At 38.6% G+C, this 27,634-nt stretch overlaps 2 protein-coding genes across 2 annotated transcripts; one reads left to right on the top strand and one right to left on the bottom strand.

The window, feature by feature from the left end:
• The first annotated feature begins 1,441 nt into the window (after positions 1 to 1,441).
• On the top strand, positions 1,442 to 17,867 carry LOC107590438 (cytokine receptor-like factor 3). Its single transcript, XM_016279181.1, has 9 exons — positions 1,442 to 1,532; positions 3,949 to 4,077; positions 8,886 to 9,004; positions 10,839 to 11,016; positions 11,292 to 11,507; positions 12,664 to 12,875; positions 13,870 to 14,031; positions 14,258 to 14,370; positions 15,313 to 17,867. Exons 2-9 carry the CDS (start codon positions 3,961 to 3,963, stop codon positions 15,579 to 15,581), a joined length of 1,386 nt encoding a protein of 461 aa, XP_016134667.1. The 5' UTR covers positions 1,442 to 1,532; positions 3,949 to 3,960; the 3' UTR covers positions 15,582 to 17,867.
• Positions 17,868 to 17,947: 80 nt separating this feature from the next.
• Positions 17,948 to 27,415, bottom strand: suz12a (SUZ12 polycomb repressive complex 2 subunit a). The gene is made up of 16 exons (XM_016279125.1): positions 26,726 to 27,415; positions 26,055 to 26,101; positions 25,864 to 25,928; positions 25,578 to 25,646; positions 25,410 to 25,459; positions 25,228 to 25,313; positions 22,451 to 22,670; positions 22,257 to 22,359; positions 22,054 to 22,159; positions 21,788 to 21,968; positions 21,573 to 21,661; positions 21,131 to 21,274; positions 20,013 to 20,170; positions 19,274 to 19,472; positions 18,817 to 18,896; positions 17,948 to 18,629 (listed from the first exon to the last, which is right to left on the bottom strand). Exons 1-16 carry the CDS (start codon positions 26,895 to 26,897, stop codon positions 18,338 to 18,340), a joined length of 2,061 nt encoding a protein of 686 aa, XP_016134611.1. The 5' UTR covers positions 26,898 to 27,415; the 3' UTR covers positions 17,948 to 18,337.
• Positions 27,416 to 27,634: the final 219 nt, after the last annotated feature.

Genomic DNA, 27,634 nt, shown 5'->3' with positions numbered 1-27,634 from the left:
CCACCCTTTCTAAAGACGCTGTATTCAACTCCGATGAAAAGTGAGAATATCATATTTCATGTAGTCTCACACCCTTTTCTGACAGTTCTGAAAGCTTATAGCAGACAGATTTTTCAGCAACAATTGAAATAATATTAAATAAGTAAAATAATAAGTGCTTAATTCCTATATTCTTGTGCAATAAATATTCCAAAACATAATAAAGGATTAAACTATAAATTACGTTTTTTTTCACAGCCAGCTTTGCAAGAGGAAGAATATTTAGGAGAAATATCCCAGCATCAAGCACTGTTAGTCATGCGGACTACAGGTGAACTGCATATCATAGGAGTGATATTTTACATTTGCCTAAAGAATACATATGATGTTCATGTTACTTCATAAGTGATAAAGGGTATTTAGCTTGCTGTACGCAAAGGAAGGGCTCAAGGATGAAGCTCAACTCAATCTCCAATTTACCGCCTATGAGACTACTAAATAGATGAAGATAGCTTCTGTATATAGGGCAGAATATCTTAAAGGAGTGAGGATGGAGGAGAAATGCCAGAAGGACTGTTGCTTAAGTGAGCCAAGCAGCAGCTTATATATATATAGGTTGATTAGATGATTAAATAAGCGGCTCCTTCTGAACCCTAGAAGAATTTGAGAGGCAAACATACTGTAATAGAAGGGCTTTGTACTTCAAGCGGTACAATTTCATATCATAAAATACCATCCATTTCATGAGTCATCACAAAATAACACTGTATGAGTATGTATAATTGGCTTTCATTGCCCACACAAAGCAGCTACTTAACATCAGCATAGTAAACACATACCCTGACTGTAGCCAACTAATCAACAACAAAAATAATCACCAGCACAGCAAATTATTACACACTTTACTCTAACATTAAACTGCCACTGAAACCCCCATATGAATTATTAATTATATATGTCTCTTAATTATATAATACTCTCTTTTCAGGTCAGGTAGGCAATAATCTTATAAATTAATATAGAAAATATATAAATAATATTTTAAACATTTTTTAAAACGATAAGTTTGCGTGCGAAACTCTAGATAGTATATTTTGCAATAAATAACTAGGCACTATAATCTCTGTATCTAAACAGTCTACTCTCATATTCCACAGTATTCCGCTTTGTGACAACGTTGTTTGTAGATGTTCGTTCTGAAAGTCTTGGCCTTTTTATACTGTTCATAAATAGTAAACATCTGCAAGGTAATCGCTCTCATTTTACGATTAACACAAAGTTACCTTCACTTGTTGTTTGACGCCAAAGGACCTGACGCCTTCATGCGCTTTGGGTTTTTAACAAACGATGGGGCGGGGTCAAGAGAGGTTTAATCATCTGATTGGCTAGAGCTGGCTGCAGACAGGAGGAAAACACAGCACTGCGGCATCTGATTGGATGACAGGTTTGTATCAAAGTGAAAATATGTGCTTTGAGCTCTTTACTGTTGCCGGGGCGTCAATGGCGGAACTCCGGAGCAGAAGTTAATATGACACAAGCTAGGATCGCGTAAGGTAATACAACAAAAAACGCTTAATAATAGCATATGTTTTTGTTACAGTTTATTTTTCATTGCTATGTTAGAGATGTTGTCTTTTCGTGAGCAGGTTTATAGGTGGAGCAGTTTGAAGAGCTTACTGTAAAGCTCTGATGAGTTAAAGTGATGGGGTGTTGGTGTGGCGGTCCTCATACAGTAGAAGAGCCTCGTGAACTGCTGCTTTTTGAGTTTGAAAATAATTGCTAAACATTTGAGATGTTTTTCATAGCTGATGTTGATATTTACTATGTGTGCTGCTCTTCTGTCATCTGCCTTTCGTTTCTACCGTTTTTGGACATGTATAAACATGTTGAGTGTGCACGGTGCATCATCATGGCCCTTAAGAGAATTACTGCACTTTACATAGCTGTCCTGTTATGCTTGGATTGGACGTTTTTAGGTAAGAGCATACGTGTAAAGATGATGGGCAGCAGAATGCAAAAGACCTCTGATAGTTTATAAACACTTCTGTTTGTTTAAATGCATCTTATTTACTTCATCTTAATAGAAGGGCCCTTTAAACCGTGGCCCTTATCAGTGAACGGTCACCGATTGTGAAGTAGGACACATGATCCTCAGATCAGAGACATCTCACTCTGGAATTCCCAACATTGTCTTTTGGCAGCAGGTCTTTTTTTTTTTTGCCATTGAATCTAGGTCATTCGTGTCCCTGTGAAAGTTAGCCAGTCCTCCGCTGTACTCCCTGATGGATTCACTTGTGGGAAAGGATTCTGCAAGAATAATAGATAATGTAATTGCTTGTTTTAATGCTCTTTGCCTAGATTACTAACCCCAGTCTGGATGAGATCCCTGCTGCTAAATCAGAGGATTAGACTGTGATTTTGGAGAACCCCTCCCTTTGCCTTGATCATGAATTGTCAAAATTTACTAAATATGCCACTGTTGCAACTCATAACATTTTTTTGGGCATTGATCATAAGGTAGATGTTTGTGGAAACTCACAGGCTTGTTGGTGCAGGTCACATTTTGTAATTAAGTTTTCTCTCACATAGGTGTATAGATGAAAGGGTGCTTTTGAGAGTTAAACATATATAGGTTAATTCTCTACTCTGTGCACTAAGGTCAGCACCTTTAAACAAGGGTAAACTGAATAACTTGCTGCCGATCCACCTGTACGGTATTTGAGTTCATTTACACGTATAAACAAAAAGGCATCTGTTCTCTCCTGCACAATGACACCAGTGTTATACAGGCACTATTGTACAGAAGTTGAGTTGTAGCTTTGGTTCAGGGTAGTATCTATGGGTAGGTTCAGTCATGCTTGTGAATTTAAGCCACATGGGCACATGTAAGAAAAGTGCAGTTGCTTTCATTTTATCTTCAACGGAAGTGGTTTCATTGTAGCATGCAAGCCTTAAAGGAGATCGCCTGATCAGTAAAGACGTGAGAGCTGTTTATTAACATACATTTTGGTGCGAATATGTTTTTGCTTCAAGATCCATATTTTACATCAAGTGGTGACCCAACACAGTACCTGATTTGTTTATTGTACAAAAGTAAACAAAAATGTTAACTTATTAATATTACCATGATCTGCAAAATTATGAGCTGAGTTTGCTGAATCAGACAATTAACTTCTTAAATGCATAAACAACAGCAGAAATGTGATCTACCAGCCTAAAGGCCTATTCAGACCAAGAATAATAACTATAACAATAAATATATTCGCATCCACACCAAAGCATGACAACGGTCTGTGTATTATTTTTGGGTTGTTCACAGATTTTTTTTGTCTAAACTAGCACAAACAGGCACAGCAGTTTGTTGAGTGTCACACAGACTGATGCCATCCTATCAAAAACCGTGGCTCACACTGTTGTGCTGCTCTTTGACTCACGGCTTCTATTTAGTTGTATGAGTTTATAGCACAGTTCAGGTCTTGTTTTTGATACATGTAGTCTTCAGGCCAGTGATTCATTTCCATGACTCCAGTGACTTTTGCACTGCTACAACAGTTGACATGGCTGTGGTTTCTCAATGTTATAGTGTATATATTTCTTTTAGTCATAAGTATACACAACTGTATCATTCTCTTGTGCTAAACTTCAACAGATAAGGCTGTGAACGCGTTGTTATGATTCAAAACACGCTTCCTCACATCCACATGATGTGGAAATGATGGCCTGATGGTTTCATAAAGTTGCTGTTAAATTTGTTATGAGCATGAAGAACAGACTCTGTTTTTTGGCCTGTGTGGAATTTCATGCTCTTGTTATTATTAGTTTAGCTTTGTTAGCATGACATTTTCTGAAAATGCCCTTTCTCTCGAATGCTTTCTAACCCCATAAATGATAAATCCAGTCAAAGTAAAAGTTATCTCTATCAATGGGAATGTTTTCCTACACTTTACCTTGATATTTGTGATTTGGCAGAGGTCAACAAGGATGTCAATAGAGGCAGAGGCGTTGCTGCAGGAGGCGAAGGAGAGCATTGAAGCAGCCCAAAACTACAGAAGCGAGCTACAGCAGAGACTGCATGGACTCAGCCAGGCACGCAAACAGGTACGGCTGTGACTCTCTGCACTGCTACTGAAAGAATAAATAGGTTTCCAACAACAAGCAATGTGTCAGTCCACACAGAAACTGCTGTACTGCTGTGCAACGTGACACAATAACAGCCAATCAGAATATATTCTAATTGGATATATAGTAAAATACTACAATATATGGTAGTATTTTAAAACAATATTTCACAGTGGGCGGGGCAACAAATCAGGGTTGGCCAAAACTCAGAATTTAAGAATTGGCTATTTTTCAACTCATAAGTTGGAGTTTAATTTAATTGGTGACACTTCATAGAAAGTTGAATTGGAATTTGAGTGAACATCTACATCTTTATTAGCTGAATTATAATTTGATGAAATTCAACAGGTAATCTAGGAAATTTTATGTTGTTCAACCTTGGTCTATAAAAGTAAAAGTGTGTAGTGTTATTTTAGTATTATTTATATAATATTGTAATATTTATTAATATTTTAAATTATCTTTTATTATGTTTTTTTTTTCAGCTTCATTTCAATTAACAAAAACTACTAAATAGTTTTAACAATAACACTAAAATTGTATTGTGAAATGTATTAAATACAATAAAATATGACTATTTCTAATATGGCTGTGGCTGTTTGTGGCTATCTATCCTCAATTCAATTCTGAATGGCACACAACCCTGGCAGAAATAGAAATAGAAGTAACTGAAAAAAATTCCATCTCATCTCTTTTGCTTATCCCTTGTCTCGGTCATGGCTGGTTATCATAAAAACAGATTTACATGGAGGAGTTCGCTGTTTTCTCTTTATCTCATCCCGTCTGGTTAGGACACATTGTTACAGTCAAGCCAACCCCATAGAGACAGTAATGAAATTGCTATTGATCTCACCCAGCATGCACTATTGCCTAAAATAATACAACAAAATCATCAAACACATTGTTGAAAATGCCAGAAACAATTCAGCTGCACAAAGCTAGTGGTTCCCTAAACAGTAACCAAATATTGTGACATGTGGGTGTTTTTGAGAGAGCGAGGGTAAATGATACTCCCGCTGTCTCGGTGAAGTGAGTTGCATCCTCTGTGCCAGGAAGCCTGTTGGTCAGCACAGAAGGGCTGATTCATGCCACATGTCTCCCGGGGTGGCTGTAGGATGTAAAGCCGGCCTGCTGCTCGCTGTTATCTTCAGACTTGACTTCTGGCATCTTACCCAACTTCCTCCTCCCCCCACCTCTCAGAATGCCTCATTCAGTGTGTAAACAAGGCTGTAATTTCCTGCTCTTCTTATGAGACTGTAAACTCAGAGAAGGTTTACGCTCTCGCTCCTCACATCCTACACAGGACAGAGAATTAAACCAAACTTTTAGGATCATTGACTAGTGATTGCATGACGCCCCACGGTACTGTGATTAACCTCACAGCGTGTGCAGCTGTCTTGGGGAGATCACATATGTGCATCCCATCTGATATGATCATATCACTTGCTCCGTTATTCACAGCAAGGACACAACATTTGTGGTCAATCTTTGGGTCAAACTACTTTTTTTTTTTTTTTTTTCTGCATGAGCAGAACTACTTCCAGCTTCCAGTTGTAGAAGCTCATCTGTATTGTAATTCTTCATGTATTAAAAGAACAGAAGCTTCCCGGTCAGTGGTTGAGTTTAATGTTGTATATTTCACATTAGCTGTTCTAGTCTACTTCCTCTTTAAGTTGTTACACTAGGTCTCAGCCACTGAGGCTTCCTTAAAACCTACAAAGGGCCTCTGTTTCCCACACCCTGTTACCCACGAGCCAGAACATTGGAAACATACAGAGCTAAAGGGCATATGCATGTTCAGGTCCAAATCTATATCAAAGTATCCTGATATTTTCACAGTACTGTATTAATATTTTCTCAGCAAACATCTATATTTTTAGTGGGGTTTTTTCATAATTTTATTATTATTATTATTATCCTGCTCAGGACCTACATATTAAATGTAACTCTGTAGCTAGAATTCTCTCATCAAACATTTATATTTTTCACATTTTATATTATTATAATTATTATTAATCCTACTCGGGGACTATAGATTAAATGTAACTCTGTTGCTAGATATACTCTTATTCTCTAAATTTATATTTACATTTTTCCATTTTATTATTATTATTATTTGGACTGCAGATGAAAATTAGCTCTGTACTTAAATCTGGGGCAAACATGGACTGTCGATAGTATGTATTAAATAAATATAATGATTATTATTAAGTTGTGTGCAGATGAATATATGTATATTGGGTTATGTTTTATTATTTTCTTTAAAGATTGCAAAATTTGGCTATGCAGTAAAAAAGGAACTGCATGATTTGGGGCTTTAATGGGAAGATGAATCTGCTGTTGCTGTTATTTGAATTTGATTAATATCCAAACTCAGAACAAGCTAAGAATATAATTTTGAATCATATTACACTAAACAAAAAACTACAAGAATAGTGTCCATGTGTGTCAGTGTGCGTTTGACATTATACATTTGTTCTAAAGGGTTTTTATAGGACCGTACTGACTTAGCCTCTTCCCGGAGATCCAGTTTTGGGCTACGTCTAAACATCCTGTGATGGGGAGTCAGCATTTCTAATCGACGCCCAAAACCCAAAGCAGCAGAGCCCTGAGGTCCTGCCTCCTCCCTCCACACACACCTCACAGCACATTGTCACGAATAACAATATTTAGGCAGAGGATTCTGTCCTGGCTCGAAATGTTCAGATTGATGCTGATAAGACTTGCAACGTATGAGGAATGATGCACGTCTCTGGACAGAAGCATTTCCTGCGTCAGCTGCAAACAAAGCGAAGTCTGGAACTTTCCACGAAGGTCGATTAATATCACCGTCTCTTTTGGGTTTCATCCATTTATCCTGCACCACTTTATCTGTGTTATTTTAGACTCTCTTCCCAGTTCCTGGACAACAGGGCGTTATCTTTACCTACACACACTGTGACGGCAGTCTGTTGAGTTCCGTGGTGTAAATTGTCAACACGTTTCCACTGCGGTCTGTTGTGTGTGTTTCTGTCTACAGTTTTTGCCCAGGGCTTTGTTTCGTTTCACTGATTATAAGGGACTATAATGAGACTTTTCCTCATTCCAGAAATATGACTCAAGGAATTCTTAAAATTACAGAGCGTAATTTTGCCTTTAACATCTCCTTTTATGTCAGTGTGAAGATTGCTTGTATGTGATAGTTCACTAGGTTTTAAGCTATAGTGTACTGGGCCATAATTTAGTTGAAGCATGTATCAATGAACATACAAATGTTCATTGATACGTGGCATTGAAGAGCCCAAGCTAACCTTTTGTTGCAAGCACAAGTTTCATGTTCACAAGAGGAACTTTTATTATTTTTATTTTTTTACATTGAAAACCGCTAGGCTTCCTGTCACTCTTGGCTTCATTTACTGAAGGTGAAGCAGTTTGTCTGAAAGATGCATCAAGAAAATTGAAATGTGCCATTCAATTCTCACCACTTCCGCTTTCAGACCTACACTTCATGTACAAAACAAGACTGGCACATTTACATGACTTACCAGATGATACCAGACAAAGTTCCTGTCTCAGTTTTATGCAACCCTCATTACGTATATGATTAAATTAACACCTTTAAATTTCTGAATCGGTTTGTTGATTTACTGTAATAGTATTTGCATTCTATAACAGTAGAATTGTATTTTGCATTCAAATCAGGCTTATTATTTAATTATCAGCTTGTTTCTTTAGTCTTAAACTCAATTCAGAGAGGACTTATTTCCTCTGACATGTTACATTTGTACAATACTTTTTTGGGTTGTGCTGATAGTCGTATTATTATCGAATTAATATTATTAATATTAGAATTAGTAACTTTCAGTGTTTTTATTCAACTGTTATGCTAAACACGTATTCAGTCATATTAAAAATATTTTATGACATCCATATTCTACTTGACTAAAAAGTAGGGCTGTGCGATATTGAAGAAAAATGCGATATGCGATAACTCATTAAATAATGCGATATTCAATATGCAATACTATAATGCTTAAAGTGCCACATGCTCAGATGAAACGGTTGCTGAGTAAGTTCTGTGAACTTCTATAACTATCTTGTGTCATATACGGTATATATATATGGTTATTTGTATGTATGTATGTACCAAGAGTTCCTTTAAAACCACAACAAATTCCTTGTGTTTGCGCACGCTTAAGTGGTGAATAAAGCTCATTCTGATTCTGATTCTAATAAGAAAGCACCCCTACATTGCTCGAGCATTACATAAAAATTTAATTTTAACATGAGTTTAGGAACTGAATAATAAAAAGGAAAAATAAAACACTGCTTAGTATTTACTCTTTGAATTCAATATGCACTGATTCTTATTTAAACTACAAAAGTTATTTAGGTAAGAGCAGTGAGGGATTTTCTCTTTGTCTTTTGTTCATGGCCCCAAATATTGCAAGCTGTAGTGATATGCATATTGCGATATGTACATTTGCGATATTTCGATATATTGCACAGCCCTACTAAAAACATATAATGTGTAGTTAATAGATTACAGTAACATTAGACTGCATGCTTTTAGCCTTACCCTGGAGTTGGTTCACTCTCCGGCTGTGAAACTATGTAAATAATTAAATAAATTAGCATGATAATATTTTGTATCGGCGATCTCACATGCTGATGATAAGACAGTATGTTTATGTAGCATATTGCTCAACACTAGTATTATATATACATACATATTTATTTATAATAATATAAATATATATAATATATAAGCAGCAAAAATATTTCTGAAGGATCATGTGACACTGAAGACTGGAGTATGTAATGTGACTGTTCCTTCAGGGGAGGCTGCCATCCGCTGTGGTATAAATGAGAACGAGGACAAGCTGGGCAGCTTCACTAAGAAAGCCCTGCAGATCCAGTTGGACAGGTGAGGAGCACACAGATTCATTCACTTAACTAACCTCAGCTGGGCCAGTGAATGGAGAAGAGCTTTGATATCACACCATCACTCTCAATCCATGTCTAGAAACACTGAATGCATGGAGATTCAGACCTTGAGAGCACAGAAAGCAAAGCCCTCTTTTCCTGAAGTTCAGAAGACTAATTCACATAATTACTAAAGCACTCATTTAAAAAAAAAACAACATTATCACCTAACCTTTACTAATGCTTGGTTTTTATGACTCGTCTGTTTTGTGTTTTGTGCTGCATCTTCTCAAAGTTTAATGGAGAGATGGCAACTGTACCAGCAGGGGTGTGCTGAATCACTCAAGCTTAGCTTTATAAAACCATGCTGCCTTAGCTATGATTCATTTTACATTATTAAAATGTACCCCAGGATCAAGTTTTAACATGCCTACAGTCATTACAGCAATAATTGTGGCATTGTGGATTCCATTTAAATACTAACTTTTGTTTTAGAATAAACACTTTTAAAAAATCTTTAATCTGAAAGTGTTTTAGACGTTTAGAACGTGTTTTAGAATGATCCTTTCAATCTATAATATAAATTTTTGTCAATTAAGCCTAATTATAAGAGAACAAATAGATCAGGAAATAATACTGACTCATCCCTCAGTTTGTGAAAAAAAATGAAACGTTCACGGTAACATACTTATAAAAGAAATCTGAGGAGCAATTAACACCACGCTAAAGGCCCGTTCACACCAATAACATTAACTATGAAGATAATGATAACTGTATTAGCGTCCATACCAGTTGTCGATAAAGTTCTAAATGCACAAAGATTTATATATAATCATGAACAGATACAGTATATGTAAATACATGTGTCGTCACAATGTGTCCTCAGTCTGCCTGAGGTACCTGTGCTGGTGGACGTGCCGTGTCTGTCTGCGCAGCTGGACGACTCTTTGCTCCATAACATATTTATTTATAATAATATAAATATATATAATATATAAGCAGCAAAAATATTTCTGAAGGATCATGTGACACTGAAGACTGGAGTAATGACTGCTGAAAATTCAGCTTTGCCTTCACAGGAATAAATCACATTTTAAAATGCATTAAAATAAAAAAAACAGTTATTGTAAATTCTAATAATATTTCACAACATTGCTGTTTTGATAAAATGTTTTGATAAAATAAATGCAGCCTTGGTCAGCATTAAAGACTCATTTCAAAAACATTAAAAAATATATATATCTCACGGACCGCAAATCTTTTTACAGTAGTGTTTTTTTTATTTTTTTACAACACTTCTCATTTACCATAATTTAACATAACTACGGATCATTTTCTTGTGCTACCTGGTGCAACTTCATCAGCATCCTGTTTAAAATATCAGTTATGAAATGCCATTACAGACACCATCTGTTAATCACTGTAATTCAAACCTTGTTTAGAAAACAGTCCTGGTTAAATAGTGCACTAGATTAAAATCAAAATGTAAACATTTCTTTTTAGGCTGTGGTTTGTGGAAATATGGATTTATTAAGCTATATATATGTATATGTATAACATTTCCTAATGTTTCCGTGAACTGTCCTCAAACCTTCAATGTATTGGAGATGTTTGTTGAAACGTTCACGGTAACATACTTATAAAAGAAATCTGAGGAGCAATTAACACCACGCTAAAGGCCCGTTCACACCAATAACATTAACTATGAAGATAATGATAACTGTATTAGCGTCCATACCAGTTGTCGATAAAGTTCTAAATGCACAAAAATTTATATATAATCATGAACAGATACAGTATATGTAAATACATGTGTCGTCACAATGTGTCCTCAGTCTGCCTGAGGTACCTGTGCTGGTGGACGTGCCATGTCTGTCTGCGCAGCTGGACGACTCTTTGCTGCATATGTTCCGTACGCACGTGGCTCGGCACGGCAGCGTGGCCTCTCATCCGCCCGTCCAGATTGAGGAGCTGGTGGAGAGACCAGGCGGTGTGCTGGTGCGCTGGTGTAAGGTGGGTCTGGCCTCCCCTGTTCATGTCCATCAGGCATTTTCATCCCCACGTGACCCTGTTCATAATGGTGAACGTGATTTCACCAAGTACAACATGCTCCTGGATCAACATCCTTGTTGATTGTGGAAATATGGATTTATTAAGCTATATATATGTATATGTATAACATTTCCTAATGTTTCCGTGAACTGTCCTCAAACCTTCAATGTATTGGAGATGTTTGTATGTAAATTTTGTCTTTATGTATGTGTGTGTGTGTGTGTGTGTGTGTTCAGGTGCGCGGCAGTGCCAGTCAGACACGTGAGGCTCTGCAACGGCACTTTCAGGAGCTGCAGACGGCAGTGAGTCGACTGCTGACAGAGAGGCTGAACACTCTGCTGCAAGAGGTTGACAACATCGAGCTGGACAGTGTCAGTCCCTTAGATGACTGTCAGAAGCTCATTGAGCATGGAGTCAGCACAGCTGATGAGCTGCTCCGAGAGGGTGGGTCTGTCAGGTCAATGGAAGGCTGGCCAGTCATTGTTTATTCTTCAACTACAGTCACACTAATCTGATTTCATGGGATTTAACGTATGTAAAGACCATACATATTTGTTATGAGAAGGTATTTATCAGATCAGGACATTAGATTTAGCCTAGATTTAGACAAGGGCCAGCAGTCAGTTTCTTTCATATGTAAGATTGTAGGACTATGTGAAAGTGAAAGTGACGCCTGGTATTGCAAACGCGCTCTAATGATATACTGGGTGTCTTAAAGAGATAGTTCACCCAAAAATGAAAATTCTGTCATTTACTCACCCTCAAGTAGTAGTTTTTTTTCCATACTATGGAAGTCAATGGGGACCAGCAACTGTTTGGTTACCCACATTCAAAATATCTTCTTTTATGTCCAGCAGAAGAAAGAAATTCATACAGGTTTGGAACTACTTGAGACTGAGTAAATGATGTACAAATTTCTGTGGAAATTTTTCATAAAACGCCTCCACTGAGTGTGGAAGTGTTTCATAAAGGTTGGAAGACTGGAGTAATGACTGCTGAAAATTCAGCTTTGCCTTCACAGGAATAAATCACATTTTAAAATGCATTAAAATAAAAAAAACAGTTATTGTAAATTCTAATAATATTTCACAACATTGCTGTTTTGATAAAATGTTTTGATAAAATAAATGCAGCCTTGGTCAGCATTAAAGACTCATTTCAAAAACATTAAAAAATATATATATCTCACGGACCGCAAATCTTTTTACAGTAGTGTTTTTTTTATTTTTTTACAACACTTCTCATTTACCATAATTTAACATAACTACGGATCATTTTCTTGTGCTACCTGGTGCAACTTCATCAGCATCCTGTTTAAAATATCAGTTATGAAATGCCATTACAGACACCATCTGTTAATCACTGTAATTCAAACCTTGTTTAGAAAACAGTCCTGGTTAAATAGTGCACTAGATTAAAATCAAAATGTAAACATTTCTTTTTAGGCTGTGGTTTGTGGAAATATGGATTTATTAAGCTATATATATGTATATGTATAACATTTCCTAATGTTTCCGTGAACTGTCCTCAAACCTTCAATGTATTGGAGATGTTTGTATGTAAATTTTGTCTTTATGTATGTGTGTGTGTGTGTGTGTGTGTGTTCAGGTGCGCGGCAGTGCCAGTCAGACACGTGAGGCTCTGCAACGGCACTTTCAGGAGCTGCAGACGGCAGTGAGTCGACTGCTGACAGAGAGGCTGAACACTCTGCTGCAAGAGGTTGACAACATCGAGCTGGACAGTGTCAGTCCCTTAGATGACTGTCAGAAGCTCATTGAGCATGGAGTCAGCACAGCTGATGAGCTGCTCCGAGAGGGTGGGTCTGTCAGGTCAATGGAAGGCTGGCCAGTCATTGTTTATTCTTCAACTACAGTCACACTAATCTGATTTCATGGGATTTAACGTATGTAAAGACCATACATATTTGTTATGAGAAGGTATTTATCAGATCAGGACATTAGATTTAGCCTAGATTTAGACAAGGGCCAGCAGTCAGTTTCTTTCATATGTAAGATTGTAGGACTATGTGAAAGTGAAAGTGACGTGACCCATACTCAGAATTAGTGCTCTGCATTTACCCATCCAAAGTGCACACACAGCAGTGAACACACACAAACCGTGAACACACACCCGGAGCAGTGGGCAGCCATTTATGGGGAGCAGTTGGGGGTTCGGTGCCTTGCTCAAGGGCACCTCAGTCATGGTATTGAAGCACTGTACATTCACTCCCCCCACCTACAATCCCTGCCGGTACTAGACTCGAACCCACAACCTTTGGGTTATGAGTCCGACTCTCTAACCATTAGGCCACGACTTCCCCATGTCAGTGGTATGATACAAAATCAGGCTGGACGTATGCTTAATAAATAGCAGCAATTTGATTATCTGAAAGTACAGTGGGTATAGAACATATTCCCCCCCCCTTAAAATAATCACATTTTTTAACCTACTGGCTCATATGAACCAGCAGAAGAAAAAAAATTGTTTTTGTTGAGCCCTGCCATTTGGATAATTGCCACTTATTAAATTGTTAGCTGATTAAATGTTTAAGTGTTTTTTACAGTTTAACACAAACAGTGCTGACACCATATAACATCTTGGTTGCTGTAATTTCCTCAAGAGCTCATTTGATTATTTGCTACAGTTTACAATTTTTACTGCCTAACGTTCAGTTATGAATGTAATGTGACTGTTCCTTCAGGGGAGGCTGCCATCCGCTGTGGTATAAATGAGAACGAGGACAAGCTGGGCAGCTTCACTAAGAAAGCCCCTTTCATAAAACGCCTCCACTGAGTGTGGAAGTGTTTCATGAAGGTTGTTTTATTGTGCGTTTGCAGAATGGCTTCCAGGCATGGATGGTTACATTTTAAGCAGTAGGAAGAACATCGCCATGCGCAATGACTCATCACCTGGTCACGGGGGTGTTCTGTACTCCAGCTCCCCCACGTACTTCTGTGGCCAGACCCTCACCTTCAAGTACATCAGCGTTTCATTCTTCCACATATTCTCATAGCAAATCAGCTGTGGGCTGTATGACAGTGGGACGCTATAAATAGGCTAAGATCATATAACAATATATATAGCAATTATTCAAAACAACGGAAAGATGCAGAATCGTCGCAAATAAAAAAATTTACAGTAACAAATATCAGCAGGCTTATCATATGTCCCGCTCATTTTTTGGTTTGTGGTTTGTTTGCAGGATCACAGCTGCTGGACAGACAGAAAAGCGGGACAGTTTGGGTGTGTGTGCGGACAGCAGAACTGACACAGACTCACTGCAGAGGGATCAGGCTGTCTGCATCTCCACTAATGGTACGAGCAGGACAGTATAAACTATCATAATATTTATACACCTTTTTAAGATATTCAGTATATACATTATTGTTCAAAAGTTTGGGGTCGGTTCTAATTTTTTCATGTTTTTGAAAAAGTCTCTTCTGCTCACCAAGGCTGCATTTATTTGAGCAAAAATACAGTAAAACATGTAATATTGTGAAATAATTACCATTCAAAATATTCATTTTTCTATTTGAATATATTTTCAAATGTAATTTAATCCTGTGATGGCAAAGCTGAATTTTCAGCAGACATTTCTCGTATTCATCAATGCGTATTAATGTTGAAAACAGTTGTACTGCTTAATATTTTGTTTTTATGTAGTGTTTTTCAGGATTCTTTGATGAATAGAAACTTCAAAAGAACAGCATTTATTTGAAAAATAAATCTTTTATAACAATACAAATGATTTTGTCACATTTGACAAAATGTATCGTTGCAAAAAACTACTTTTGAACAGTTGATATTTATGCGTGCCAAAATGGCTTAAAGTATTTTTCTTTGAGATGGAGGAAACATAATTTTGACCAAACAGCTATTGCTGCCATGTTGATTTTTAAATGTTTAATGAAAGAAAAAAGTATAGTAACAATCTAGAAATAATCACGGCTTAATTTCCAGACAGTGTTAACTAAATAAACACAAGCCAAAATGATATGTAATCAGTTTAACAAAGCATAAGAAATGTTAGGTAAGTATTAATGTTTATTGCTAAAACAATTAAATGAACACTGACAGACTTCTGGGAGTTTTATAAACAGTGACTCAAATGAATTAAGTCCATTTTAAACTGATTCACTGAAATGGATAGTTTAAGCTGATTTAAAGAAATGAACAGACTAATGCCACTTTTGCTGAAGTTTAAAGCGACAGCAGTGAACATTAGTGTTAAATTCCCATGTGCTTTCCATTTTCCAGGTGCTGTGTTTGTGAACGGAAAAGAGATGACCAACCAGCTACCAGCAATCACTGTTGGCTCTTCTGTGACCTTTGACATGGAAGTGGTCAACCTCTTTCCTGTGAGCAACAATAACAACCCCAGCGACGGGGGAAACTTCAAGCTGAGGGTGACGATTGGCTCAGGGAACAGGGAAGTGGTGTTTGACTGGCTGCTGGATCAGGTGGTGGACAGCCTTTTCTTTGGCTGCTCCTTCACGCACCCTGGATGGAAAGCACTGGTGTTTTGATTGTTGCATGATGGAAGATCCAGTCTGCTGGAATTCAAGACCTCAAGTTTCTTTAACGTTATCACTTCCCAAGTGCTTACAGTGTTCAGATGTCACATTTTGCCCTTTTTCTTTCTATCAGCACCACATATCACTGCAGAATAACATTAAACTTTGTTCTGATGTATGACGCCAACCACTACTCTTTAACCTCATTACAGGTGGACAGGTGTTGTGGTATTTGCATAACAGTACTTCTTTGCAATAGAGACTGTTACATGTTAGAGTTGGTGTCTAATAAAGTCTTAACCTGCTGGTGTTAAGTTGCAAAGCATGCTAGTCTGGTTTACCATAGAAAAGAAATCTACTGTGAAGCATTCAGAGATCATAGGCACTCAAACTACTTGAAAAAATGTTTAAAAAACCCTTCGCAACGAACAACAAAGCTTAATCTCTTATGCTCAGACAATCTTTCTGCTTCAGTTTCCTCAAGTCAGAAGTGGAGAATGTATCCTTAGTACTTAGAACAGCTGAATGTCATTTTAGAACACAGTAGCATATAAAACAACTAGTATTTAATTCATGTTTGCCATGTGTTCTCATTTAGAAAGTACTGTTTTTCATTTTTACATCACAGGGTAGAGTGTTCATGTATCAGCCTGTTCACAACTTAGGCAACAATTCTGATCAGTAGAGATCAATGTTTCTACAGAAATGTGATCATTCGCACTAAGCTTAAATGTTGTGCCATTTTGAGATGAACTTTTTTTTAATGTTCACATTTTGACAAATACCTGTCTTACAGTAGCATTTCATGTTTTTATTAGCTGGCTTTTACCTTACAGTAATGTTTCTGTTGCATCAGTTGGAGATTTTAGAGGAAAAACATTTGACAAAATAAGAGGACAAGCACCCAATTCACATGTTCCTGAGATAAAAGAACAATTTACAAGGTACTATATAATTCCTCACTGCAGAGAACATTTGTAACCCGACACCGATACACCCACAAAAGATCTGATCTTTACAATATTTATAAAACTGTGACCGTAAAATGTATTTACCTCATTTTGTCTGTGCCTTTGCAGTACAGCTGTAAGAATACAACTGAGCATTTGCAATTTAATAAACAGTTTGGAACATTTAAACATTCTTGATTTTTTTTTTTGGCAAATGTTTACTCAAAAGAAAAAAAAAGAAAAAAAAATCATTCATTTATGAACAAGACTTGTGAGGTATCAATTGTAAAACAAAACAAAAAAAATCTTTATTTTAAATAAAGAGCAACCTCAAGCACATTTCAGCATAATTCAGAAACTCAAGCAGGTTTCATAATGTTCCTATTCAAGATATAAATATCTTTTTTAACATTAATTTATATCAGTAATCCACATCTTGTGTAATCGTTGCCCTATTAAGAGTGTAATGCAAATTGCAATTACGCAACAGCTTCAGCCAGTTAAGTATTTGATGAAAAACATTTTAACCCAGTGCACAGTTTTAGCGAAATAAAGTAGTAATGATTCACAAAGAGATCCCTTTCTTTTAAAACACATGAATTCAACAACAACAACAAAAAACTATGAAAACTTGCATTTCTGATTCGAAGCCAACTAGACAAACATTATAGCCATTTCACTTTGGTCTAAAATAACATTCCTTCCGGAAAGCAGTCACCATCAGCAAAGCCATCATGTCACTAAAGTTATGTACACGTTACAACAGGTTTCCTCAGAAACACCTGAAAATCAAATAAATGGGCACCATGAAGGACAAGTGGAAACGTAAAGTAAATTGATGGACACACCAGAGCAGATGCACCATGATCAAATGTATATATTGAACTGGACACAGTATTGTGCGCCGTAAAGCATCACTGAAATTATTCAAACAAGAATAAATGAAACCTGTTTGCACTAATTTAGACCAAAAGTTCAAACCCTGCTTAAGAGTCCATGTTTCCATGGATAAGGCAAGTGTAAACATTTCTGCAAGACATCCCCCACCCTACTGTGTTGTAGCACCCTGTACCTGTATGTACGTGTTGCAAGGTCAGTGGAATTAAGGCTCTAAAATAAACTTGAACACTGCAGTGTAAACGCAGATGGCCTGCAGCACGGATGCTCATTCCTCAATCCAAGATTCCAAAGAAAAAAAGTCATTTGAAGTCTTCAAGTGTGGTGCAACATTAAAGTGGATACTAAGCCACCAAGAAAGACCCAACAAAACTTTGGTCCAGACAAATTCCAAAAGAAAACAACTTGGGGTGGCACAAACTGAAATGCTGAAAAACTCCACCAAAAAAAACTATACACAAGCAAAACTAAAATGTTTTCAGAATGAGTCTATCAACCCCTTTGAAAAATATGCAGTAAAAGCAAGTTTGTAGGAGCCATTTCCATCCATCAATATTCAAAATATATTAAAAAAATCTTCTCATAGTCCTTTTAAAAACAGGCACCTAAAACAAGTGCTATAAATTTGCTAGAGCTACAGGGTTATGTGGGTGGAGAAAAATCTGACCTGCTTGTACAGTCCATCATAAAGACTAATGGCATCTTCAAGTAATTCGAATCTAGTAAAGAGTTGCTCTGAATTCAGATGACCTCAGGCCAAAATCATGATCTGCAGAGTATGTGGCCGTCAAACCACATAGCTCGCTTCTAACTCGGCATCAACTTTAACCCCGTGAGCGAGCAGAATATGGTGGCTCTCAGATCCAGGGGGCGTCTGATGCCCGCTGACACTCAATTCAACGCAGAGTGTGAGGAGGCGTTTCAGTGATTCTTGGTCTTGACGAAATTTGAAACACTGGCTTCACCATCGCCGCTGGATCCGCCATCAGCATCGTCTTGCGTTTTGGATTGCTCCTGGCCATCTCTTTGCCGTTTCAGATCTCTCAGCTGAGCCATGGCCTTATCTATGTTCCCTGTATTTACTAAGCCAAAGTCGTGCATGCTGACCAGATGGAGCAGAACGTTCCGGCACAGATTCTTCTCAATGATGGTGGTGCCATGCTGTTCCACAAACAACATGCAGGCCTGATTCATTTGGGTGTCAGCTATGAATCTGCACAGAAAGAAATAAGCAAATTACTGGCAGAAATGTGACCAAGCTCTGAGAGATGAACTCGCATAACATGCGAAGTGAGGCCATTGTAATACAAAGAATTGCATTTCATAGGAGAGGATTGATTCAGTACAACAAACTTTAAACAGAAAGGACCAGAGTGAAGGAGAGGTGAAAAAAAACATACCCATGTTTCATTACATGCAGGTTCCACATTTTCATGACCTCTTTCTCTCCCTCATTGACATCCGTGAATTCATCGATTTGCTGAGGGGTAGTGAAGATGATCAAAGTCATTTAAAATGGTAAATAATAAAAACGTGTTTGCAATTTCAGATTAAGGGGGTGCTTGATATCTTAAGTCACTGAACAACAATGCTATTTTGCAGATAAAAATCAACCCTTCAGACTTCAACATTGATTTAATGCAACTTAACATCAAACACGCTGTAACATCCTCCTCAGATGTGATTTGAACACATGTTGTGCCTGTGGAAGCATATACTGTATTCCCATCTCTCACAGGCTGAGTCATAAATGGCACAGCAACTGTCTTGAGGTTTAATTTGTCATCTAGAGTCAGTCTGACCTAGTAATTGCTATGGAATCCGAAAGGGTTAACAATCTTGTGACGGCTTCCTCACCATAACGGTTTTCTCCCTGAGCCATGCCGGATCCCTCTCGTCCTCACTGTCCACATCCATTTCCTGTGGTCTAAGCGGCATGCAGCTGTCGCTGTGGAAGTACAGGCGGTTGTGGCCGCTGATGTACGTCCGCTGCTGCTCCTGTTCTCCATCCTCGGGCTCCAGGAACTCTGAGAGGCTGGGCTTTGAGCGCTTGGGCCTGAGGAAACCGAAACATTGTGTTTTAACACCAGATTCAAAGAAATGGATGCTAGGTCTGTGACAGGCCTGGGCGGCATGACAGTATGTACTGTAGAAATGTTTACCGACTTCAAACGTTTGAATGGTAGTCAGTGTGAATTCAACTGATTTGTGGTAAAAGGAGCATATCACCAATTTACAATGGAGTAGAACACAGCTCGTCCAGTGATATTTATAATGCATTACTGTGGAGTTATTTTTGACTCGTATTATATAATATAACATAAACCAGCTGTTTTAGCACTGATGCCAGACGCTTCATTAAATTCTTATGAACAACCTATTTTGGTTAGCATTCAAATAAAATAACTGACTAGTCAATGGGGGAAATAATGGCTAAACAATATCAAACACATTTTTGATTAAATTTTAAATATATTATGATATACATACATACATACACACACACACACACACACACACATATATGTGTGTGTGTGTGTAATCACAACAGAAGACTCAGAAGACCATGCAATCATTTTTTTAAAACCACACAAACCTGCAGACAAGGAAGTGTGTAACTGGAGTCCTCTTCACTGGGCCATTACGGCTGAAGGCAAAGCCAGGCTGGCAGTGGATGTCCTGAGGGTTGCCCACGTAAGAGCCGTCATAGCATTCATTAATCGACACATCTATCCTGGCTCCTTTAGGATGAGGCTGGGTGATATAAACATGTCTTCATCACTATAAACATTTCAACCAAATATGGACTACATTTGTTTAAGTTGCACTGCAATTCATCCGTCAGAAAACTCATATTTAAAGGGGTCATATGGCGTTGCTATTTTGTGTATTTGGTGTAATGCAATGCGTTTACTATGTTAAAGGTTAAAAAACATTATTTTCTACATACTGTACATTATGGTTGCTCCACTATGCACCGCCTTTCTGAAACGCGTTGATTCTTACAAAGCTCATCGTTCTGAAAAGCGCGGTGTGCTCTGATTGGTCAGCTATCCAGTGCGTTGTGATTGGCCGAATACCTCAAGCGTGTGACGGAAATGTTACACCTCTTACAGGTTCAGGAAACTTACCTCCGTAAAATGCGCTGCACACACTCGAATATTTGGGTTGAACTGTTCTGGAACAGTGTTGTAAATAAAACTTAACCACTGATTTCTAGTTGTGTCCTCTTTTGGAAGGCCAAACAAAGTAGTTTGGCTTTTGTAACGAAACACAGCGTCTCCACGACGGTGGCAGCAAACAACACTACAGAGCGAATCAAAGTGACGCCTTCTTTCTTTGTGTATACATTTGGGCAGTGTTATGCAAATCTTCCCACACAGGGACGTAGATATGTGGGAGCGTGTTTGAACGAGGCATTTTAGGAGGGCGTCTCTTTGGGTTTGAGATTTTAATCTTTGCAACACTTTGCGGATCTTGTGTATGCACAAACAGCTTTTAACACTCCAAAGACAAAGGAAAAAATTGAATTGCAACATATGAGCCTTTTAATCATTTTTTAAAGGTTATGATGGTTTAACCCAGCTCAACTACGAGTAAGCCATTCACAGATTGATTCACACAACATGTGTAAACACTGTGGTGTTACACTGATTATGACTACATAATCCATGTGGTCTGGTGACAGTTTCATAACCTTAAGATGTTTCTCACCACATAGTTGAAGATGAAGCGGCTGTGAGAGAGCTTGAGGTGCTTGAGGAGGCTGTAAAGCTTACGGCAGTTCAACGTGCACCAGGGACAGTGCAGGTCATCTCTGGCTTCCGTCTGCTGCTGTGTGTTATTGTTGTATAGGAACTACAAAACAAGGTGATGGACACAACAGACCGTGACCACACATCAGCCCAACATACAAGACCAACAATGAGTCAGAGGAAAATGTCAAGGCAGGACTTATGGACTCCAGCGCTCTCATGGTGATATGATACAATAAAATCTACAGTGGAAAGATGTAGAGAATCACAGGAAACTCCCTGCCCTTTTTATAGTCAATATGAAGGCCTGGGATCACTGATAAGTGCTGTGGTTGTGAGTATAGTGTAGTTTGAAAGCACTGTTGGTATTGTTAGATACATTTATAGATCATGTTACTTACCTGATAATAAACACGTAGTTTCTGACGAGGTTCGACATGAGTTTGTTCTCTTCTTACTGGTAGACCAGCGCCAACTGAATCATTAAGAGCTGCAATCAATCAAACGTCATTGTTATGATCAGAATCCTCAGTACTGCACACAAACTGTTATGCTTTAAAGATCAAAATGTTAGTGATTTTCACTTGTAATCACTAACCAGCGCTTGTGATCTTACCTACTGCCTGTGGAGGCTTTACATTGCTAGGCTTGCTGCCGTCTACTGTGCTGGATTCAGAATTGCGTGTGGCAAGCGGTTTGGTCACTGGTGCTGTTCCCCTGTCAGCTGTGTCATTAGTCCATCGCAAAGTGAACTGCAGCGTGGGTCCCTGAGAAAAGGTCTCGAAGGGTGGAAGCCACTGAAACACAGGTTCTCAAATAATGACATACAAACATCTCAAATAGACACATGCAGACTAATAAAAACCACCACCTGCAACTGACCTTCCCATCTAGTATGGTTTCCCATGTTGCCCTTTTCTTGCCTACAGGACTCTCCTCCATCTCCTGCATGGAGACTTCATACTCGCCATCCAAAAGTTGGAGGCGTCTGTTGAAAGAAGAAAGAAGTCTGGTCTTAAACCAGACAAGCAAACAAAAAGCAACTAAACACTACAAGAACAAGCTATTTAACCTAGAACATTTACCTATTTTTATCAAAAACTGTCATTTGTGCCACAAATGTAGTTTCTCCGTCATCCTGATTAGAGCAGTATCTCTTCTTCCTGTTAGACAGCTCTTCCATAACATCTGAGAAGAAAACAACTTCTTGGTAAAAAGGCCTCATCAAATTGAGGTGCAAGACTATCATCAGCTACTTTAAAGTCTCTGAAGCTCATACTGCTATCTCTGGTGGTCATGCCGTTGAGTTCTCTCCCCCTTGGACGAGACACTCTGAACAGAAGGGAGTAGGACTTCACCATGTGGCTGTTACTGGGTTCAAACTCATGGCTGGGCACTATCAGTGTGGGGAAAGCTCCCAGCTTGGTCTGACTGCTGTCTGGGTTCAGAGGCACCTGCTTTTTACCTGTAGGCACTTGCTTTACTGGACAACTTACATCCTAGAAAAACAGAAATGAAACATGATCAGAGTTCAACGCATATGTTGGCTTATTGGGCCGATACCGATAACAGAAAAAATGAGCATTTATCGGCCGATACCGATATGGTGGCCGATATATCGTGCATCCCTAATTCTAATTTATTGAGATGCACCTGTATATGCTAGTATACTACTAAAAGTTGACTGATGTTTACCAATTTAAAATTTTCAGTGCTTAGGCAGTCACATTAGCTAAATTTCTGCAAAATTTTGGGGGCAAAAAGGTCCATTGTCTATTGTCAACAGCGGAGCAATTTTTTTTTTTTAAGCTTCAGTGCGGTGAATCTGTGTGACCAACATGAACCCACTGCAAAATCTATGTGGGGAAATCTTTCTCCCTCACACAAAATTCCAATTTGCATGGATTCCTATTGATATGACTGGATTTCGCCCCTGAAAATTTGTTGAACGACAGTAAATGTGACTGCACCTTTTCTCTTCTGGGATCAAAAATCTTGATGACTCATGTTGCACTATGCCGAATTAAAGGGATAGTTCACCCAAAAATGAAAATTTGATGTTTATCTGCTTACCCCCAGGGCATCCAAGATGTAGGTGACTTTGTTTCTTCAGTAGAACACAAACGAATATTTTTAACACAAACCGTTGCAGTCTGTCAGTCTTATAATGGAGTGAATGGGAATCACGGCTTTGAGTGTAAAAAAAAAAAAAACCACACAAACAAAACCAAATTATACCCTGCGGCTCAGACTTATAAGTGCATTACCGCCACCTCTCTCTCAAATGGACCATTGACACTCCTAATTGAGATTGTAGATAGAGTGTCAATGGTCCATTTGAGAGATAGGAGGCGGTAATGCACTTATAATGCTGCGATCCACCATAAAGCAAGACGACGACACCTCACGTTGAGAACGCGCTCAGGAAGATGTGCTCAGTTCAAACATTGCGTGAATCAGAGATAAAAAAATTATATAAATACTGTTCAGTTTCTTGCACAGACCGATCGTTTTGTGTCTTTACAGGGTTTAATTAGGTTTTGTTTGTGTATGTTTTTTTCTCTCTCAAAGCCGTGATTCCCATTCACCTCCATTATAAGACTGACAGACTACAACGGTTTGCGTTAAAGGGGTCATATGATGCGATTTCAATTTTTCCTTTCTCTTTGGAGTGTTACACACTCTTGGTGCATAAAGAAGATCTGTAAAGTTGCAAAGACTAAAGTCTCAAATCCAAAGAGATATTCTTTATAAAAGTTAAGAGTCAACCACGCCTACCTAAAACGGATCGTTCTAACACGCCCCCACATGTCTATGTCACGATGTGGGAAGATTTGCATAACACTGCCCAAATGTTCACGCAAAAAAAGAAGGCGTAACTTTAATTCTTGCTGTTGCCGCCACTGCCATTTTGTGAAGTCGCAGTTTGTGAAAGCGAAACTACTTTGTTTGGCCTTCCAAAAGAGGACACAACTAGAAATCAGTGGTGAAGTTGTATTTACAACACTGTTCCAGAACAGTTCAACCCAAATATTCAGATGTGTGCTGCGATTTTATGGAGGATGAGTCTGTGGCACAATGCGTCTGTGGCACAAAGGCTGTTTCTATAAAGTTGGCCAGTACCAACTTTTTAAGGACAGTCTGGCGCTTCTGACTCACAGACTAAGTATGTTTTTTTATATATAAATAATTTGCCACTGATGATTCAAACGCAAGTTTTGAGCGGTGTAGAGCAGGCTTGTTGTTTCTCCGATCACAAATGCAGACATGGTTTTATGTTTACGCAGCGCGATAGGCAATGCAACGCGTAAAAAGACAGTATAAATCATTATAATCAGTAATTATGTCCCCACTGGATGCAACAAATGCCTCATTTGTAATGGGTTTTATTGGTTTTGTCTCGTCCTGCTGGAGACGGCATCACAGTATGTTAAGGGGCGTAACATTTCCGTCACACGCTTGAGGCATTCGGCCAATCACAACGCACTGGATAGCTGGCCAATCAGAGCATACCTCGCTTTTTTAGAATGATGAGCTTTGTAAAAATCAACGTGTTTCAGAAAGGCGGGGCATAGAGGAGAAACAATAATGTACATTATATGGAAAAAATTTGTTTTTTGAACCTTCAACCGCATAAACACATTGCATTACACAAAATAATGTTCTTTTTAGCAACGTCATATGACCCCTTTAAAAATATTTGTTTGTGTTCTACTGAAGAAAGTCACCTACATCTTGGATGCCCTGGGGGTAAGCAGATAAACATCAAAATTTTCATTTTTGGGTGAACTATCCCTCGTTAACTAAAACGCTCGTAACACAGACATGTCAACACAAGACACAAAACTGTGCTTGTCAAGCGATTTCATTGAGTTTTTAGTTGTGATAGATAGCAAGCATAATTACCAATTAAAAATTAACCTACAGTACGGACAGATATGGCCACATATACTGTATCAAGACAAGGACAAGGTTTTTTTGATCGAGAAAACTTTTGTGGGGTGAAAGTCAACGCAAGATATTTTCTGACTTTTTATGACAAGGACAAAGTTGTACCTTTCTCTTCTTGTGGCAGACCTTGACAAGCAGCATTTCCACAGACACTGAGTTTTCTTCATTCTCTGAGTTCTGCAATGGCTTCTCTGATACATTGGACAACAAATCAGAATCACAAAGAGATCAGATGATATTATTTGCACACGCTGATAAAAGTGTACATAAACCTAATGTTAATTTACCAGTTTTATGAAAGAATCCAGTAAAAGTGAGCTGCAGGTTTGACGCCATGCTGCAAGACAAACCCGGAGATAAAACTTCTGCATGCATTTGATCCATTCAGTCAAGTCAATCAATTTCATGTTCGGAAAAACAGTGAGCAAAATAAATCTGGATCAAGAACATCTTACTTGTGAGATTCCTGATCCACTTTCGACTTCTCTACTTTGAAAAGCAGGTCATTCACACCAAAGTATTTTCTGAAAGAACAGATGCCAACAAATGTTCTGTAAATAGTTGAGATGTGAAACCCTCATTCAACTTATCTAACTACAACTGAAGTGCAGTACATCAGTCAGTTGCAGTGCATTTGTCAGCATGCAAATTTACTCACTATGAGGCCTGCACAAGGAAATGAAGATGTGGCTTTTAGACAAACAAAAAGATTAAGACATTAGGTGCATGTAATGGTTTTACCTTTTTGAATTTGTTCTTGAATTTCTGTGTGACATATAGGTAAGAGATCTGTGCAGGAAGATTGGCTGAAAGAACAGAAAGAAATTAAAGACACAACCAGTCAAGTCTATTGTTATGGCAGCCATGTACAGGGTTAGTTCACGTCTAAATGAGAACGGCATGTCATTTCATCATGATCATGGTCTACTTACTGCTATGAGATTCCTTGTGCGAAGAAATCGATATATTTGAGTTGGTTCTGTGAACAGAAATGCAGTAGAATCATGCACACCGATGTTGCCAGAATGCGACTCACCATGTAAATAACCAAAGAAACTACCATTTTAGATACATGTCGAACCAGTATCTATAAAATTAACCCTATTTTTGGTACAATGACACTCTTACACGTGAATCAAGGTGGCAGTTTGGCATGTACACTACTTGTCTTAGCTAGTGTAGAGAAACTGCAGAGAGGTTTTCAAGGGGTTTGTGCTGTTCACGACTGTTGTCCATTGCTCTTCTATGAAGTCCCCAATGTCGTATTAAAATAATAAAATACATAAAAGCACCACAAAGCACGTGTCACCTCTTGATGCACGTGTCTAATTTTCATATAGGATGTGGCCTAAACAATTAATACGTGTCTAAATCCCTCTATTGTAAAAAACACGACATGCGACTTTTAACGTGAATTATCCGGATTATTTAAGCATTCGGTGTATTACTGCACACAGTTTCCCAGGTAGTATTGTTGTTTAGCCCTCAAGCTAAGAGTATGGGTCGTAAAGCAATCGGATACTGGTAAGTGTGCTCGAAAAGCAGCTATCTGTTGTACATACAAAGAGACTATGGGGGAAAGTTGGATTCGCGAGCAACTTACTCTCGAAGGCTTGCAGGAAGAGTTCGTGGTCGGCTTGGACCTGCTCCATCTTGGGTCGCTTGACTGAAGTCATCACAACACCGGACGATACGTGAGCTCCTCCATTAGCCGCTTTACTCGTGCTGTTGGCGTAAAAACCATTTCCACCAGATCCGTGCTTTTGTGGAGCCATCCTAATATAGCGTTCGCGGTCGAATGAGACGTTTGAGACGGAGATCCAGTGGATTCAGCCGAGTCCTGGGCCCAAACAAAGGGAGAGCAGCCGAGACCGGTTCGCCCCCTCAACAAAGTAACAGTTAACATAAACGAGCCGGCAGTTCAGTTTGTTTTACAGACCGGATGGAATTCGCAACAACGTCTCATCCGCGTGTAGAATCGAGCGCGTCGCGAACTCTTATCGGATCATGAGTAATTTGGATTCCACGCGATACTGAGCGCTGACTACAACACAAAAACCCACCGCGGCAGAAAGTATGTTTACTGATGAGCGGTCCGCTATTGTGTCGTTACGAGAATACCGTCGCTGTTTACTAATTAAGACTACCGTATACAAGTAAGCCCAGAAGATTTTCGTCCTATAAGAAACAGCCTGAAGTCGAAAGCGCTGTGAATATTACCCGCCCTCCGTCTTGAATGTATTCCACACAGCTGATAAAACCTCGAGTTTGGACATTGCAGTCAAGTTTGGTAGAGAGTGTGCTGACTGCTCGCGCAGCCTTCCGTTTCGCTTATTATTTTTTTCGCGGGAAATTCGTTTTTTTCGCAACAACGTCTCATCCGCGTGTAGAATCGAGCGCGTCGCGAACTCTTATCGGATCATGAGTAATTTGGATTCCACGCGATACTGAGCGCTGACTACAACACAAAAACCCACCGCGGCAGAAAGTATGTTTACTGATGAGCGGTCCG

The sequence above is a fragment of the Sinocyclocheilus grahami genome, unplaced genomic scaffold (assembly GCF_001515645.1).
Source record: "Sinocyclocheilus grahami isolate Dianchi unplaced genomic scaffold, SAMN03320097.WGS_v1.1 scaffold127.1, whole genome shotgun sequence".
NCBI classification, from domain to species: Eukaryota; Metazoa; Chordata; class Actinopteri; order Cypriniformes; family Cyprinidae; genus Sinocyclocheilus; species Sinocyclocheilus grahami.
The sequence above is the reverse complement of the archived record's forward strand: the minus strand, read 5'-3'. Positions and strand labels throughout refer to the sequence as shown.

What these genes read in the sequence shown, in the direction of transcription:
- LOC107590438 (XM_016279181.1), top strand. Translation starts at nt 3,961, where the DNA reads ATGTCAATAGAGGCAGAGGCGTTGCTGCAGGAGGCGAAGGAGAGCATT. An exon ending in CTGCAGATCCAGTTGGACAG is followed by an intron (nt 9,005 to 10,838) that starts GTGAGGAGCACA and finishes ATGTGTCCTCAG; the next exon opens with TCTGCCTGAGGTACCTGTGC. An exon ending in GGCCAGACCCTCACCTTCAA is followed by an intron (nt 14,032 to 14,257) that starts GTACATCAGCGT and finishes GTTTGTTTGCAG; the next exon opens with GATCACAGCTGCTGGACAGA.
- suz12a (XM_016279125.1), bottom strand. Translation starts at nt 26,897, where the DNA reads ATGGCTCCACAAAAGCACGGATCTGGTGGAAATGGTTTTTACGCCAAC. An exon ending in TCAAGAACAAATTCAAAAAG is followed by an intron (nt 25,647 to 25,863) that starts GTAAAACCATTA and finishes CTGTTCTTTCAG; the next exon opens with AAAATACTTTGGTGTGAATG. An exon ending in AAACCATACTAGATGGGAAG is followed by an intron (nt 21,969 to 22,053) that starts GTCAGTTGCAGG and finishes CCTGTGTTTCAG; the next exon opens with TGGCTTCCACCCTTCGAGAC.